This window comes from Aotus nancymaae, unplaced genomic scaffold (genome assembly GCF_030222135.1).
Source record: "Aotus nancymaae isolate 86718 unplaced genomic scaffold, 86718_ANA_hifiasm-v0.15.2.pri h1tg000020l, whole genome shotgun sequence".
Lineage (NCBI taxonomy): Eukaryota > Metazoa > Chordata > Mammalia > Primates > Aotidae > Aotus > Aotus nancymaae.
Window position 1 is genome coordinate 58,575,759 of NW_026988432.1, and position 18,612 is coordinate 58,594,370.

At 37.6% G+C, this 18,612-nt stretch overlaps 1 protein-coding gene across 1 annotated transcript in view; it reads left to right on the forward strand.

The window, feature by feature from the left end:
* NDC80 (NDC80 kinetochore complex component) overlaps positions 1-15,768 on the forward strand; it is a 56,431-nt gene extending 40,663 nt beyond the window's left edge. The window contains exons 14-17 of the mRNA XM_021672410.2: positions 5,137-5,229; positions 7,431-7,561; positions 9,781-9,883; positions 15,570-15,768. Coding sequence (XP_021528085.1) covers positions 5,137-5,229; positions 7,431-7,561; positions 9,781-9,883; positions 15,570-15,707 — 465 coding nt within the window. The 3' untranslated portion in view covers positions 15,708-15,768. The remainder of the gene's footprint in view (positions 1-5,136; positions 5,230-7,430; positions 7,562-9,780; positions 9,884-15,569) is intronic.
* The last annotated feature ends 2,844 nt before the right edge of the window (positions 15,769-18,612 follow it).

An 18,612-nucleotide genomic window follows, 5' to 3' on the forward strand; every position in this document is an offset into this window, starting at 1 on the left:
GCTGGTTTCTTCCCATCTTTGTGGATTTATCCACCTGTCGACTTTGTAGTTGCTGTCTTTCTGATTTTGGTAATTTTAAGTCTGCAGCAGCAGAACTCATAAACCCCCTTTTCTTCCCCCCAGGTGTTCTGTCCCAGGGAGTTAGGGCTTTATGATTTTCCGCTGTGCTGCTTCCGTTTTTCCTGCCCACAAGGTGGCAGCCTAGTCACACTCAGCCTGCAGAGGCTTCGCTGAGCTGCTGTGGGCTCCGCCCAGCTTCCGTGTGAACTTCCCTGCAGTCCTGTTTATATAGGTGTGGTTAGAACTGCTTCTGCTATGTTGGCCCGCTCCTGTCGTGACGGAGTCTCTGTAGTGGCAGGTTGCCTTGGTTACGGGCAGATTGCCCTGGGAACTGCAGGGTGCCTCTGTAATGGAGGACGCCCCTCCTCCACAGAGCTGGACCGTCCCAGGTTCAGTTGTGTTTGCCATGGTGCTTTTTTTGCCCAGGAATCTCCTGGCTTGGTTCCCTGTTTCAGCTCCCCTTGCTGGCTAAGAGGGGACACCTTCTTATCTGCTCTGCCCCGGGAGCCGCTGCGTTGGCTGAAGCCGCGGCTCTGAGATTCGTGGCACTTTTTTTGCCCGGGAATCTCCTGGCCTGGCTCCCCGTTTCAGCTTCCCTTGCTGGCTTAGAGGGGACTCAGTCTCGCTCACTCTGCACAGGGAGCCACTGCTCCAGGGCGCAGGCCAAGCAGCCGCGCCGGTCAAACCAGCGGCGCTGGCGACCCGTGGGACTCCCCCACCTGTGAATCTCCTGGTCTGTGGGCAGTAAAAATCCGTCTGGAAATGCGGCGTCCACTCACCCTCTGCGCTTTCTCTCGGAGCTGCAATCCCGAGTTCCTCCTAACCGGCCATCTTGGATCTCTCCCCATTTTTCTAATATTAATAAATTCTATCAAAACTTACTTTGTATTACAATTTTAACATTCTCAGAAAAATAGAAAATTTTGTAACATTAGGTAAGTGAGGAGTTTCATCACATCATACTATTATTACTGCAATTTGAGATTTCTAAAATATCTGTGGAGAAAAGATGAGGAATTTGGCCTGCTACCTAGGAATGATGATTATTTGAAGTGAAGTCTTCCTTTAGCCTGCTTCATTTTGATTTCTGGTTTTTGTTGAAATGGGTACTGAAACCTGGAGATTCCCAAAAGGTATGAATTTGAAACAACAGGAACTTCATGTCCAAAACATCTTTCAGACTGACTTGAACTTTTTAAAGGCTGTAGGTGGGGAAATGTGGAGGAAAGTTATAAAAAGCCTACTATAGACTAGACCCCATGTTAGTGTCCTAAAGATAAATACATCCTTCAGGCACTCCCATTTAGAGAAAAGGGCTAACATAGATACAGTTATGCTCATCAGATTTTTAGGTTTACAAAACCCTTTGGGTTATAGGAAAACATGGCTTAGAGGGGATGCAACTGAAAATGTTAGGAGACTTAAACCAATGTATAGTAGAAATAGAGGGAAGGAAACAGGTTTAGGAAATGTTAAGGAGGTAGAACCCAACGATTTCACGGCTGAATGTGCAAGCTTAGGGAGAAAGAGGTATCAACATGACTTCCAGATTTCTGATGTGGGCAACTAAGTGGATTACAGTGCTGTTAACCTAGAGGAGGAAAACTGAGAGCAGGGTGTGGTGGGGACAGTGTTGGAGATGTTGAGCTTGCTGTCTGTGGGACATCCAGGAGGAAGCAGAAGCTGTAGATTCAGAATATAGGAAGGACATCAGGGCTGAAAATAAAATGTGTGTGTGTGTGTGTGTGTGTGTGTCTGTGGGTGTTGGCTGTGTGTGTGTGTGTGTGTGTGTGTGTGTATTTCTTAGCATGCAGGTAGTTAAAGCCAGGAAATTTCCCAGATATGAGAGTATGAGAGTGAAAGAGATCACTTTCAGAAGTGAGTGAGAATACCACCAAGATCAAAATCCTGAGAGAACATCCACATCCGTAGTACAAGCAGGGAAAGAAACTATAAGGAAGATTATGAAGGACCTTCCAAGACCTAGAGGAAACCAGGAGATTCCAAGGTCTTAGAAACCAAGGAAGGGTTTTTTCAGAAGGGAGTGATTAGTGACCACAAATGTTACTCACATGTCAAATAAGATTAAATCTGAAAGTCACTCACTGGCTTTAGCAATTAAAGTATTTCTGGTAATATTTGCAAAAAATGGTTTCATGAAGCAGAGAAGCCGAAAACCACATTACTGTGGATTGAAGTTTAGATGGTAGAAAGATACAATAGTATGAATGAACTATTCTTCATGGGCTATTACAAATTAAGACTACCACAAATATTTGAGTCTGAGGAAAGGAGGTAGATCAATAGTTAGAAAGAGCTGTGTGGAAATGATTTTTGGGTTTTATAGTTTGGGTTTGGTTTTGGCAGGGGTGAGCGTTGTTTGGTTTTAAAGATGAGACAGGGAGTACAAGGTAAAGTTTAAAAATTAGGAGTAAAAGAGATTGATGGATTAGAAAGCAGTCCGTGAAGAAATAGGAAGGCATGGGCCAGGTACAGTGGCTCACGCCTGTAATCCCAGCCCATTGGGAGGCCAAGACAGGCGAATAACTTGAGCCCAGGAGTTTAAGACCAACCTGGCTAATATGGTGAAACTCCATCTCTACCAAAAATATAAAAATTAGTCAGGCATAGTGGCGCACCTGTAGTCCTTAGCTCACAAAGCTGAGGTTGGAGGATCGCTTGAACCTAGGAGGCAGAGGTTGTCATGAGCTGAGATCACACCACTGCACTCCAGCTTGGGTGACAGAGTGCTCCCCCCCCACAGAAAAAAAAAGAGAAAAAGGAAGGCATAAGATCCAGTGAAAAGTTAGAAGAGTTACCTCTTAATCAGGAGAAAAGTGGGTACCCTGTATCCTGAAACTAACTGGAAAGTAGAAGAAAAGGTCTCATACAAATATATTCATTGGTTGGAGAAAGAAAGTGATGGGATTCCGGCCTGGTGACTTCTGACTATGATAGAAAAAAAATCATCTAATGAAATAGTCATGCCTTGGTATTCATGGGACATTGGTTCCAGGACCTTCCTCATGTATACCAAAATCCTAGGATGCTCAAGACCCTGATATAAAATGGTATAGTACAATCATGTTTTGCATAAGTATGGGGATACATTCTGAGAAATGCATCATTAGACAATTTTATCTTTGTGATAGACATAAAAGTAGATGCTGTAGCCTACTATACACCTAGGCTATATGATATGGCCTGTTGTTCATAGGCTACATATCTAAACAGCATATTATCGTACTGACTACTATAAACTGTTGTAACGCAATTATAAGTATTTGTGTAGCCAATTCTATCTGAACAGAAAAAATACAGTAAAAATATGGTAGAGATTATTGAAAATGGCACACCTGTATAGGGCACTTACCGTGCATGGAGCTTGCAGGACTGGAAGTAGCTCTGAGTGAGTCAGTGTGTAAGTGGTGAATGAATGTAAAGACCCTGGACATTACTGTACACTTAGGCTATACTAAATGTATGTAAAAATGTACTTTCTTCAATAATAAATTAACCTGAGCTTATTGCAGTTTTTCAACTTTACAAACTTTTTTTAACTTTTTGACTCTTATAATAACACATTGTACAACTGTATAAAAATATCATTTCTTTATATCTTTAGAAGCTATTTTCTATCTTAAAATTTTTAAATTTTTTTCTTTTACTTTTTTAACCTTTTGCTAAAAACTAAGACACAAACACACATAGTACCCTAGGCTTACACAGGGTGAACATCATCAAGTTGTCACTAAACAATAGGAATTTTTCAGCTCCATTATGATCTTATGGGACCACAATCAAATATGTGGTTGTCATTATGCAGCATATGACTGTATTTGCATGTAACTATGTACATCCCTCCATATACTTTAAATCATCCCTAAACTGCTTGTAATACCTAATATAATGTAAACATTATGTAAATAGTTGTCATACTGTATTGTTTAGGGAATAATAACAAGATGAAGTCTGTGTTCAGCGAAGATGCAATTTTTTTCATAAATATTTTCCACCATAGTTGGTTGAATCTATGGATGTAGGACCCACAGATATGGAGGGCTGACAGTAATTAATGATATCTTCTTGGTTTATAAGCAACTTGAGGGCTCTTTATTGAATGACTGAGGAAAATACTGATGGAAGTATGCCATATATTAATAGTGGTTCTTTGGGGGTTGCACAATTATTGATGATTATTATTTTACTTATTTTTTCTTCTACTTAACACAGTGGAAATGTGTACTTTTGGAATTAGAAAAAAAAATGTTTAAGTAATTAATGCAGCTTTAGTAATACTGACATGGAAAGTAGAAGCTGCTCAGAGATGAGTTAACATGGTTTGACCCACCATGAGGATCAATGGAAGTTCTGGTTACTTGAGTATCTGTTGGTGTTATTATAGGAGAATTTGAAACAACTTGTTTAACTTATTAGTGACTTCAGATAAAACATACCTTTAGAAAAAGTTCTTAATGTTAGATCTGGTTTTGAGTTCTGGGCGCATGCTAGTTGTATATGTCACTACCCTGTGTTTTACCAAATAACAATAGCTTAACTAAATTTTAACCCCTAGATTTTTTTCTTAATTTCATATGTGTATAGAATTATCTTTACTTTATTACTTTTTGAAGGAATGCAAGACTATAACTAATAGCAAACATCCAATAAAATTAATATAAACAATTCTTTTTAACATTTTAGAAAGTGAACATACAAATGAAAAGCTAAACAGCTATAGTAGATATAGTCTAAATAAAGCCAGACTTCAAATCCAGAGGCAAAAACTATTTATGAGTAAATTAATATAACAATATTAATAATATGTATAATATATATGAGAGCTTAAAAAGCACTCCCACAACTACTAATGGAAAAACAGATATTAAGATCCTTAATTTTGAGGTTTCTTTGAAATTAATTTCTCTTTGGGGAATAATAAAATTTTTGGACAAACGATAGGTGAGAGTCGAAAGGACTAGAAGAAATAACATTGTTCAGTTATAAAAACTCTATAACTTGTCAAATATCTTTGATGTATAGTTATGATCTCTCAACCAACATTTTATTTCCCAGTTGAATGCAATGATAACAGAAAGCAGGAGAAGTGTGAGAACTCTGAAAGAAGAAGTTCAAAAGCTGGATGATCTTTACCAACAAAAAAATAAGGTAAGAACTTTGCTACAGTTTCTATAGGTTATCCAAAGCTGTGTCATGATTGATTGATGAGTCACATATTCTGACATCAAAATCAAAATCTTTAAGCTGTGTATATACTATAACTATATTGGGTTAGTTTTCTTTGCCAAAGAATCTCTCCTACCTTTTTATAGAGATTTAGTTGTTATGTACTGCTAAAGCCTGAATCCCAATAAGGTCTTTTGAATACGTAGTTGTCTACCAAGAGTCATTGCAAACTGGCTATCCTGGTCAAATTCCAAAGACCATTTACATGCAATCTAGAAGGTGGGTGAAATTAAAATACTGATTCTCCACTATTCTGCCGCCTGACCAGCATTTTACTTAAAGTATTCAGATGACTCTTCAATACCACTTACACAATTCATGTGAAAATTTTAACCATGTATGCCAGTATTTTTTACCTGGTTATGGCAACAAAGTATGAGAAATTGAAAACTTTTTTCTTGGCCTGTATTATATTTAGGACCTATTTGTTTTCTTAAGCAGTATGAAATTTTTAGAAAACCCATCACATAATGCGATGTAAATGTGCAATATAAAACATTGGTAATCATTTTTATTTTTCATCCATCCTCCATGACAGTGCTTGAGTTTACTCTCTGATGCACTTAAATGAAAGGCTTTATGATACTTCATCTTCACAAGAATTGATGAATTTGGGCTACTTTGCCTGTGCAGAGTTAATACATCTGTGAAATAAGGACTTGGATACTTAGATAAGGCCTCCTTGAAGCTCATGGGGAAAAAAAATCTTAATTGAAATATCATAAAATTTCCTGTTGTTCAGACTGGAAAATACTGCTGAATGAATCCTATACAAGCTTTTTGAAGAGAACTTTCTCTATCAGCAGGTACATTCTGTTAGTATTACAGTTACTGTTCACCAAGAAATTGTTAATCTTTAGATCTAGTTAAAACATGGCTTTTAATCCCTGAAAACAACATAAAATTTTAAATCAATTCAAATTGGCTATTGGTTAGTGAATTTTTGAAGAGGTCACATTTGGTGAATACTTCCAACTCACCAAAAAACTAAAGAACTTCACTTACTAAATTCTAGCCAGTTGACCTTGGCACCCTAAAACCCGAACCAATTTTAATTTCTGCATCTTTGAGAATACAATGACTTTTTAATTTTTTTAAAGGAAAAATATTTTTTGTTCATAATATAAATGCTCATTACAAACAATAGAGAATCAAGTAAGAAATGTATAAAATGAAAAATAAAATGTACCTTATAATCTACTGTAATCCCATGACTAGAAACAATGGTTAACGTTTAGGAAGTGTCTTCCAGATAAACAAACATGTATTGTTTTAATGGTACCAAATTATACATAATTTTTCATAATCTGTCTTTCTCAAGAAAATATATCATGGATATCTTTTTATACAAATGTAGAGAGAACGATCCTTATATTGTGTTTTTATTATATATATGTATATATTTAAAACTTATTTAGCCAGCCCCTTATTAATATTTTCCCTAACTTTTCAATTGACAAATAACGTTGCTGTGAATATCTTTGTATATCTTTATGCATTTTTCCATTCTTTCTCTTTGATAAATTTCTAAAGCAGAACCTTTGAGTTAAAGATTATATATATATATATATGTTACATTTTAATAAATATTTTCAAATTAAAAAAATAAAATCGCTTTTATTTTTATCTTTTTTTTTTTATTTTTGAGACAGGGTCTTGCTCTGTCACCTAAGCTGGAGTGCAGTGGCACAATCTCAGCTCACTGCAACCTCCACCTCCCAGGTTCAAGTGATTCTCATGCCTCAGCCTCCTGAGTAGCTGGGATTACAGGCACATGCCACCACGCCCAGCTAATTTTTGTATCTTTAATAGAGATGGGGTCTTACTTACCATGTTGGCCAGGCTGGTCTCAAACTCATGACCTCAAGTGATCTGCCCACCTCAGCCTCCCAAAGTGCTGGAATTACAAGCATGAGCTTCCACGCCCGACCACATGTGTTTTTATAATATGGAATTCCCAAAGGAACATTTTAAAGTCTCTTGCATGTAACACAGTAAGCTCTTGAGAATACAAATGATGCAACTTGATTTTCTTTAAATGCTTTGCATAATTGTTTTAAATCTACCTAGAGTATACAGAATGTGAATATCAAGAAACCATAACCGTGACTTTATCCTGATAGGAAGCAGAGGAAGAGGATGAAAAATGTGCCAATGAGCTTGAGTCCTTGGAGAAACACAAGCACCTGCTAGAAAGTACAGTTAACCAGGGGCTCAGTGAAGCTATGAATGAATCAGATGCTGTTCAGCGGGAGTAAGTTTATCTCACCAAGATTTATATGTTTATTTTCAGATTATTGATTTAACAGTTCTATAAAATTAGATCAATTTTTCTTTGCTTTAATTTATATTATAGAGCTATTTGGGATGGAAAGAGGGATATATAGAACTTGAGTACAGCTGCTTATAACTTGAGAACTTTCTCTATCAGCAGGTACATTCTGTTAGTATTACAGTTACGGTTCACCAAGAAATTGTTAATCTTTAGATCTAGTTAAAACATGGCTTTTAATCCCTGAAAACAACATAAAATTTTAAATCAATTCAAATTGGCTATTGGTTAGTGAATTTTAATAAAATTCCACTAAGGTTTAATAAACTCCACTAAGCTCATGTTTTTATTTCCTAGAAATTATGTAAATTATGTAGTAAAATGTAATTATACTATAAATTATAGTCAGTCTACTATAACACAACATATGTCTTCTCAATAGTTACCATGCTGTGCAAAATCATGCAATAACAATCACAGGACCTATGGGAAAACTGATACTGAGGCACAGCACTAAAAAGTTTCATCAGTAGTCAGGGTCAGTGGCACACACCTGTAGTCCCAGCTACTCAGGAGTCTGAGGAGAATCACTTGAGCCTAGAAGATCAAGGCCATTCTGGGCAACATAGCAAGACTCCATCTCTAAAGACATTAACTCTATCAGTGACACATATAAACAAAACATAAGAACCAAACAAAAATGTTAGCACAATGATACACATGCTTAATGGTTAAGAAATACATAATGCTACAATAAATATGGGACTATTCATCTTAAAAAGACCTCTAGTTTGATTTCGGAAACAAGCATGCAGAGGGCTACAGCCTGTGAGTTACTGTAAAGAGGTAGAAAGTGGGTTATCTGAAGTAGGATGGAAAATTGTACCATGAGTACTGGATGCATGTGGCTCATTACATATGCAGTGCACTGAGTAGCTGATGTATATTTGATGTGTGTGCTTATGTGTCTGTATTCCTTTGCATCCTGATTCAGCTGGATGCAGTTTTCTGCACTCACCAAGTATTTCTCAGGAAAGAAATTGGCATGACGCAACATGAAACTTGCCAGATGACACTGATATTTTCGAACAAACATAAAAGCACAGCCTATATATTTTGTTGTATTTCTTAGAAGTTCCTTATAATCAAATTATACATTGTCAGGATCTCCTCCGTCTCAGTTTCCCTTACAATTTTTAAAACTTACATAGGAGCCGGGCGCAGTGGCTTACGCCTGTAATGCTAGCACTTTAGGAGGCCAACGCGGGTAGATCACGAGGTCAGGAAATCGAGACCATCCTGGCTAATATGGTGAAACCCCATCTCTACTAAAAATGCAAAAAATTAGCAGGGCGTGGTGGCATGCACCTGTAATCCCAGCTACTCATGAGGTGGAGGGAGGAGAATCGCTTGAACCCAGGAGGCGGAGGTTTTAGTGAGCTGAGATTGTGCCACTGCACTCCAGCCTCGGTGACAGAGAGAGACTCCATCTCAAAAAAAAAAAAAACTTACCTACAAAAAATTTTAGCCACACAATAAAATAACTACAACTACAAACAGTGGTATCCTTTCTTTAATATTCTGTCTCTGTATATATAATGCTCTTGTGCAACTTATACAAAATCAATATACTGAATAATCCATAGGCTCTGTGTACATTCATGTAAAATATACATTTTTTAAGTCTTAAGTTGCCCTCAAATAACTGAAAAATGTCCTACTTTGAGATTGCAAGTACAAGCCTTGAGAACATCATTTCTCTTCACTTCTTTAGGTGTAGACCAGGCATAGGAAACTTGAACTTTATTTGGCCTGCAATTTTATTGGTTTTAATTTGAATTTGAATACCTACAAGTAAGAGTTCTACTCCCCCATTTGCAAATTTTTGTCTTGCCCAGAAAGCATTTGAGTTTACAATCCCTTTGGAGACTCAGTTACAACCCTTTGCTCCAAAGCTCTATTTGTTAAAACATGAAGTTTTGGTGCTCTTTTGTTTTGTTGATTGCAAATGATCTGAAAATGTTTTTATTTCTCTTTTAATGATTGATAATGGGACCTCTACAAATTATACATATAGCATGCACCGTATAAATCAGTCACAGTCTGGTTTTATTGAATGTGGAAATGAGAAATGAGCTAACTAGAACTGATGTTATTAATTTTTTTCCTGGACAACTTAAACAAAAGTTTTTGTTCTACAGACACCAAATAGTTATGCAAACCACGAGTGAAAAAAGACGGAAAGTGGGAAATAACTTGCAACGTCTGATAGAGATGGTTGCTACACATGTCAGGTCTGTAGAGGTAAGTATGTGATGGTCTTTCCTACATTTTAAGAAAGGATTTTAAAACTCTGATATATTTCTGCTTTCTTCCATAGAAATTAAATGATAAATTTTATTTATATTTAAAGTATGATCTAGCAAACATTTATCAGAAGAATCTTCTGTAGTGGTATGGCAGCATGATGCAGAGAAACACTTGTGCATTCTATTTTATTTTATTTTATTTGTTTGGGATGGAGTTTCACTCTTGTTGCCCAGGCTGGAATGCAGTGCATGGTCTCAGCTCACTACAACCTCCGCCTCCTGGGTTGAAGCAATTCTCTTGTCAGCCTCCCAGGTAACTGGGATTACAAGAACCCACCATCATGCCCAGCTAATTTTTGTATTTTTAGTAGAGATAGGGTTTCACCATGTTGGCCAGGCTGGTCTCAAACTCCTGACCTCAGGGGATCCACCTGCCTTGACCTCCCAAAGTGCTGGGATTACAGGTGTGAGCCACAACGCCCAACCCACTTGTGCATTTTACAAAGTAATCTATTGTATTTGCATAAACAACATATGATGCTATTTATTACATCAACAGCGTGTAATGTTGCTATGCCAGGCCATGTTCTACATACTGAAAACATATTTAGTATATTTACATTAGTACATTTAGGATTTCATTCAGCTTAAGATGAAAGGGCATACCTTAGGACAATTATTTTTCATTTCTGCATTTCATATAAACACAAAATGAAGTATTTCAGAAGCATGAGGTTTATTTACCTTATCCCACTCTTCACATAGCTAAAGTTCACCAATAAAACTATCCCTCCAACCTGCTGCACAGAGCCCTAAGAGTTAAGAGAAATTGCTGAACTATAAAATTCCTGGTTAATTTAGTTGATGATATATTTCCAGTTGAGTACGCTTTAAGAAAAAAAATTTACTTTATCATATTAATAGACTTCTATTTATTGAAAACATGAGCATGTGATACCCTGCTACCCATCCTCTTTCATGAAAGACGTTGAACTGCTGCTTTCTTGGTACCAATGGTCTTCACTTTTTAGTGTGAAGAAGTAAGAAAAGCGTCCTAGATACTATGTCAGAAAATGTGGTTTCTACCCACTTTCTAATTCAAGTACTTAGTGGTTCTAATAACTGCCTGATCCTTTTCAACCAGTGTTGTTCATCTCAACCATAGGACAAAAAAATTATCTGAGTGAATATGTTCTCATTTTCCCAAAGATAATATATAGTAATTCTATTCTAGATGCATAAGAGAAAAGTTTTTTCATAGCATACAATTGATAGCTTAGGTTGACAAAGTCTGTTTATCATTTTATATCTTCGGTGGGTCTTTAGTTTCTTCATCTGTAAAATGAAGGGGTTGTGCTAAACACTTGGGAACATCCTTAGCACCTCTTTCTTTTTTTTGTTTCTTTGTTTTATTTGTTTGTTTTTGTTTTGTTTTGTTTTTGAGATGGAGCCTCATTCTGTCTCCCAGGCTGGAGTGCAATGGTGCAATCTCGGCTCACTGCAACTTCCGACTCCCAGGTTCAAGGGATTCTCCTGCCTCAGCCTCCCAAGTAGCTGGGATTATAGGCGTGTGCCACCATGCCCAGCTAATATTTGTATTTTTAGTGGAGATAGGGTTTCACCATGTTGGCCAGGCTCGACTCAAACTCCTGACCTCAAGCAATCTGCCTGCCTCAGCCTCCCAGTGCTGGGATTACAGGCATGTGCTACCATTGCCTGGCTGTGATTTTTCTGTTATCTGCAGCTCTATTGTCTGTCCTCTGTGTTAATCCAGTAGTAACTTATCACTAGAGATTTGTGTGAGGTAATCACAGCTATCAATGTTTTAATCAGTTAACATAAAGTTAGATTTGAAAACCTAATGGTAAGTTACTATTATTTTTTAGTTTCTGTACAGTTTGGTGTTATTGGGAGGATTAGACCAAATTTAGCAAATACTAAGCACTTACTTTGCACTGTGCAAAATTTATGATTAATCAGTATAAAATGCTTAATAGCTTTCATAAAATATGAAAGAAGCATAGAAAGTCAAGCTTTCTATGATTGATCCCTGTGATTCAGAGGAACAATACTGGTTGAACAGAATCAGGCAAAATAAGGAAATTTTAAAATGAGCAATGAAGTTGGACTAAAGAAAACAGGGGTTTGATCTAAAGGTATCTTTTTTTTTTTTTTTTTTTTTTGAGACGGAGTTTCGCTCTTGATACCCAGGCTGGAGTGCAATGGCGCGATCTCAGCTCACCGCAACCTCCGCCTCCTGGGTTCAGGCAATTCTCCTGCCTCAGCCTCCTGAGTAGCTGGGATTACAGGCACGCGCCACCGTGCCCAGCTAATTTTTTGTATTAGTAGAGACGGGGTTTCACCATGTTGACCAGGATGGTCTCGATATCTTGACCTCGTGATCCACCTGCCTCGGCCTCCCAAAGTGCTGGGATTACAGGCTTGAGCCACCGCGCCCGGCCTAAAGGTATCTTTAGATGGAATATTTTTCTTGTGGGACAGAGTATTTATTTGAGCAGTTCCTGGTTGAAGCCCCATAAAGGTCTCACATGTGGCTTGATGTTCTAGACCAGGGGTCAGCAAACTACAACCTGCAGGCCAGATTGGGCCTACAGCCTGCTTTTGTAAATAAAGTTTTATTGGAACACAGCCACCTCATTTATTTTAGTATATCTTTGGCTGGTTTTGCACTACAGTGTCAAGATTGAGCAATTGTTAAGGAAACCATCTGGACTGCCAAGCCTAAAGTAGTTATTATTTGGTTCTTTACAGAAAAAGTTTGCTAACTTCTGTTCTGGACTCCTAGTTTCCTGCAGGACACAAAATGACTTTTTTTTTTTTTTTTTTTTTGGTCTGTTTAGGCATACCAAGAATTATTGTAAAACTATAATAACTAACACATAGTATTGATGCAGAAAGACCAATCTCTGTGATTAAGAGTGCAGATATAGATGCACGAGCATAGACTTGAAACATATGTGAGAGAGGCAGTATTTCCGAATAGTGGGATAAAATGAATTGTTCGGTTAATGAAGTTGGATCCCTACCTTAAACTCTACACAGAAATCAGTTCCAGATGGATTCAGAAGTTAATGTGAGGCTAACTTTTTTAACTTTTAGGAGATTATAAGAGACTATCGTTATATTTTAGGGGTTGTAAAGGAGTTCTTAAAAAGTACAAACACAAAAGGCATAAAAAGTACAAACAACAAAAGAAATTATGTACAAATTTACCTTTATTAAAATTAAGATCTTCTCTACATAAAAGATGTGGAAAGAGAGTGGAAAGACAAGCCACAAACTGATAGAAGATATTTTTTAAAACACAACTGGTGAAGGATTACCATCCCGATGTATAATGGCCTCTGAAAAATAAGTAAGTGGACCAAAGACTTGAAGGGGCCCCAAAAACATGCGCATCTGATATGTATCAATAAAAATAACTTTTTGACTTGAATGAGAATTTCACAAAAGAACCAAGGTGGCCAATAAACATGTGAAAATATATGCCATATTCCACACTTAAGAAATTGGCAAAAATTTAGTTTGATCATTACCAAATTCCAGCAAGGATGTGGAGAAATGGGAGTTCTGATTTACTGCGAGCAATTATGTAAATTGATAAAATAATTTTAGAAAGTAATTTGCTAATCCCCAAAACCAACTTCCACTCTAGGTATATTTGTCCTAAAGAAATGTTTACACTATATGCTAGGGGGCTGTACTAGGTTGAATAGTGCCCCCCGCAAAAGTCACATCTATTCTAAATTACAGAAGGTGACCTTATTTGCAAATAGGATCTTTGCAAATGTAATTGGTTAAGATGAGATCATATTGGATTAGGACAGGCCCTCCATCTGATGACTGATACCTTATATGAAGGCCATGCAGAGACAGGCAGATGTTGGAGTGAAGCAGCTACATGCTAAGGAACACCAAGGATTGCCAGGAGCCACCAGAGCTGGGAAGAGGCAAAGAAGGATTCTTCCTGAGAGCCTTCAGAGGGAGCATGGCCCTGCTGACATCTTGATTTCAAACTCTAGCCTCCAGAACTGTAAAAGAATACATTTATGTTGGTTATTGGTTTTTTTTGTTTTTGTTTTGTTTTGTTTTGAGACAGAGTCTTGCTCTGTTGCCCGGGCTGGAGTGCAATGGTGTGATCTCGGCTATTGCAACCTCCGCCTTCCAGATTCAAGCGATTCCCTGCCTCAGCCTTCTGAGTAGCTGGGATTACAGACAAGCACCACCACACCCAGCTAATTTTTGTGTTTTTAGTAGAGATGGGGTTTCACCATGTTGGTCAGGCTGGTCTCATACTCCTGACCTCATGATCCGCCAGCCTCGGCCTCCCAAACTGCTGGGATTACAGGCATGAGCCACCGTGCCTGGCCCACATTTCTGTTATTTTAAGCCACCTTGTTTGTGGTAATTTGTTACAATATCAGTATTTGAAATAGCCAAAAAAACAAGAAGAAGAAGAACAAATAATGTGGCATATTAGTTTCCCATTGCTAATGTAACAAATTACCACCAACCTAATTGCTTAAAGCAACACAGATTTATCATCTTAGAGTCCTTAAGGTCAGTCTAAAATGGGTCCAAAGGGCTGTAATCTTTCTGGGGCCTTTGCCAGCTTCTAGAGGCCACCTACAGTCCTTAGCTTATAGCCCCTTCCTTCATCATCAAAGCCAGTGCATGGCATCTTCTCTCCTCTCTGCCCTCCACTGCTGTCCTTAAATTTTTTCTCTGACTCTGACAGTGGTGTAAGGACCCACCTGGATAGTGCAGGATAATCTTTTCTCAAGACCCTTAACTTAGTCACATCTATAGTTTCTTTTGCCATGTAAGCTAACAGTTACAGGTTCCTTTCTGAAATTAGGGCATGGATATCTTTGGAAAAGCTGTCACTCAGCCTACTACACCTGGGAACAAACAAAACAATTACCAGCAAAAGAAGTAAATGTCGATATATTCATTCTAGAACACTATGCTGCAGTACATTGAATAAACTACAGCCATATATGATAACACGAATGAATTTTAAAATAGATGAAAAAGTCATAGAACATTATGTTTAATATCATTTGATAAATATGAAGGTTAAAACCAGGTACTACTAAATCAATATATTATTTAGAGATAATTTATCTCTCTGTGTGTGTAATAAAGGTATAATATAAATAAAAGTGAAACACCATTCAGACAAGAGGTTGTATCTTGGGGAGGAAAAAAAAGGATACAATTAGGAAAGGGCACCAAAAGGGCCTACGTGGTAAATACAAAAAATTCTTTTTATTCCTTTTTTTTTGAAGATAGGATCTTGTGTCGTGCAGGCTGGAGTGCAGTGGTCCAATCCTGGCTCACTGCAACCTCCACCTCCAAGGTGCAGATGAACCTCCTGCCTCAGCCTCTTGCATAGTTGCAATTACAGGCATGCACCAACACACCTGGCTAATTTTTGTATTTTTAGTATGCTGGTCAGGCTGGTCTCAACTCCTGACCTCAAGTGATCTGCTCATCTCAGCCTCACAAAGTTCTGGGATTACAGGAGTGAGCCACCATTCCCGGCCCTTTTTATTCTTAATTTAAAAATGTTATCCTCTTGTTTGTAAATTTTACAATTAAACATTTTAAAAGAAATTAATATTTTTACATTAACAATTGTTAATTGTCTTCACTAGAAACATCTTGAGGAGCAGATTGCTAAAGTTGATAGAGAATATAAAGAATGCACGTCAGAAGATCTCTTGGAAAATATTAAAGAGATTAGAGATAAGTATAAGAAGAAAGCTGCTCTAATTAAGGCTTCTGAAGAATGAAGATAAAAGGTTGATTATGTATATATATCCATAGTTAATAAAATTGTCTTAATAAAGTGTGTTTTTCTCTCTCATTTCTTACTAACTTCAGATGGTAAGAAGCCAAGGTAGAATGATTTAAACCAGGAGTTGGCAAAATACAGGTTGAGGATCCCTTACCCAAAATGCTTGGGACCAGAAGTGTTTCAGAATCGGGTTTTTTGGGGTTTGGGTATTATTTTTAGATTTTGGGATTTTTGTGATATCTTGAATACAGGACTCCTGTCTAAACATGAGATTTATTTATACACCTTATACACATAGGCTGAAGGTTATTTTATACAATTTCTTTTTCTTTCGAGACAATGTCTTGCTCTGTCACCCAGGCTGGAGTGCAGTGGCACGATCTCAGCTCACTGCAACCTCTGCCTCCTGAGTTCAAGCAATTCTCCTGCCTTAGCCTCCAAAATACCTAGGATCACAGGCACCAACCACCACACCCAGCTAGTTTTTGTATTTTTGCTAGAGATAGGGTTTCACATGTTGGCCAGGCTGTTACCGAACTCCTGACCTCGTGATTCGACCACCTCAGCCTCCGAAAGTGCTGGGATTACAGGCGTGAGCCACTGTGCCCCACCTGTTTTATACAATATTTTTAATAATTTTGTGCATGAAGCAGTTTTTACTGCAATCCTTCGTGAGGTCAAGTGTGGCATTTTCCACTTGCGTTATGTCAGTGCCCGAAAGTTTCAGATTTTAGGCTGTTTGTGGTGGCTCATGCCTGTAATCCAGTCACTTTGGGAGGCCAAGATGTAAGACTTTACAAAAGTTTAAAAATAAACCAGGCATTGTGGCACATACCTGCATTCCAAGCTACTCAGGAGATTGAGGCAGGAGTATACCTTGAGCCCAGGAGGCTGGGGCTGCTGTGAGTTGTGTTCATGCCACTGCATACCAGCCTTAGTGGCAGAGCAAGACGATGTCACAAAAAAATAAAGTTTCAGATTTTGAAGCATTTTGGATTAGAGATGTTCTCAACCTACATCATGAGGGCCAAATTCAGTCACAACCATGTATTTACATATTGTCTGTGACTGCTTTCATACTACAATGGCAGAGTTGAGTATATTCCAAAGAGACCATGGGGCCTGCAAAGCCAGAAATGTTTATGTCTGGCCCTTTACAGAAAGTTTGCTGATCCCTTGTACAAATTATGCAAAGGTTGGTACTAACTAAACATTTTAATGACACGAGGTGTATAGTACAACCCACTCCTGATCCAGAGCCCTGTGGTTTTCCAAGAAGATGAAGTTCTTTCTGGCTCCATGCCATCTTTACTCTGAAACAGAAAAATACAGAATGTGAGAAACAGAAGAAATAATAAAAGAGTTCAACCCCCTCATTTTAGAGATGAGAGTTTATTTCTGGAGAAGCTGTGATTTCCTTCAGATTACACCTCTTAGAAGTGCTAGAAGTCACAATGGAACTTACTTGAGCTGGTGCACAATCCTGGGTACAGCCACAGGACCCATGAGAAATGAATATTCAGGATGCTAGAATGTGAGGTTTAAGTTTCTGTTCTTTCAAATGTGAGTCAGAATGAAGAACATAGAAAGAAAAACACAATAAAAACTTGGAATAGAATTACAGCAAGGCTTTAGGAACGGAGGTGCATTTAGTCAGAAAGGAATTAAAAAAAAGGTTATAGTTTAGGGATAACTAATGACAAGATTAGTTTTTTTGGAGATAGGATCTTGTGTCGTGCAGGCTGGAGTGCAGTGGTCCAATCTTTCAATACGTTGGTAAAATGTATTGAAAAATCTTGACTTCTGACCCCAACTAATAGAAATTTCTTCAATAGAAATGTTCTATCTACACTATCCAGTGTGGTATCAGCAATATGTAGTTATCATGCACTCAAGTGACCCATGAAGAAAGAGTCTCAAAGATCTGAATAGACATTTCTCAAGAGATACAAATGGCCAATGAGTATGTGAAAAAATGCTCAACATCACTATTCAGATAAATGCAAATCAAAACCACCATGACATACCTCATGCCAGTTAAAATGGCTTTCATCAAAAAGGAAAATGGATCCTGGCAAGGATGTGGACAAAGGAGAACTCTCCTCCACTGTTGGTGGGAATGTAAATTAGTACAGCCACTATGGAAAACTGTGGAAGTTCCTCAAAAAACTAAAAATAGATCTACTATATGATCCAGCAATCCCACTGCTGGGTGTATATCCAAAAGAAACCATTATGTTGAAGAGATAATCTGCACTCCCATGTTTATTGCAGCACTACTCACAATGACCAAAATACAGAATCAACCCAAGTGCCCATCAATGGGTGAATGGATGAAGAAAATGTGATACATATACACAATGGAATACTATTCCACCATTTAAAAAATGAAATCCTATCATTCATTTGCAACAACATGGATGGAACTGAAGGTAATTGTTAAGTGAAGCCAAGCACAGAAACACAGATATCACATGTTCTCATTCATATGTAGGAGCTAGGAATGTGGATCTCATAAAGATTGGTGGTTACCAGAGGAAGGGATGGGTACAGGGAGGGAGGGATGAAGAGAGGTTGATAAATGGGTACAAAAAATACAGGTAGATAGAAAAAATAGATCTAGTGTTCAATAAATCAGTAGAGTGACTATAATCAACAAACATCTATTATGTATTTCAAAATAGTAGAGAATAATTCAAATGTTTCCAGCAAAAAGATAAATGTTTAAGGTGATGGATGTTCCATTTACTCTGATTTGGTTATTATACATTATATGAATTTATTAATATCAAAATATCACATGTACCCCAGAAATATGCACATCTATTATATATTAATAAAAAATACAATTGCCACAGTCATGAAAAATGAAATCATATTCTTCACAACAATATGGATGG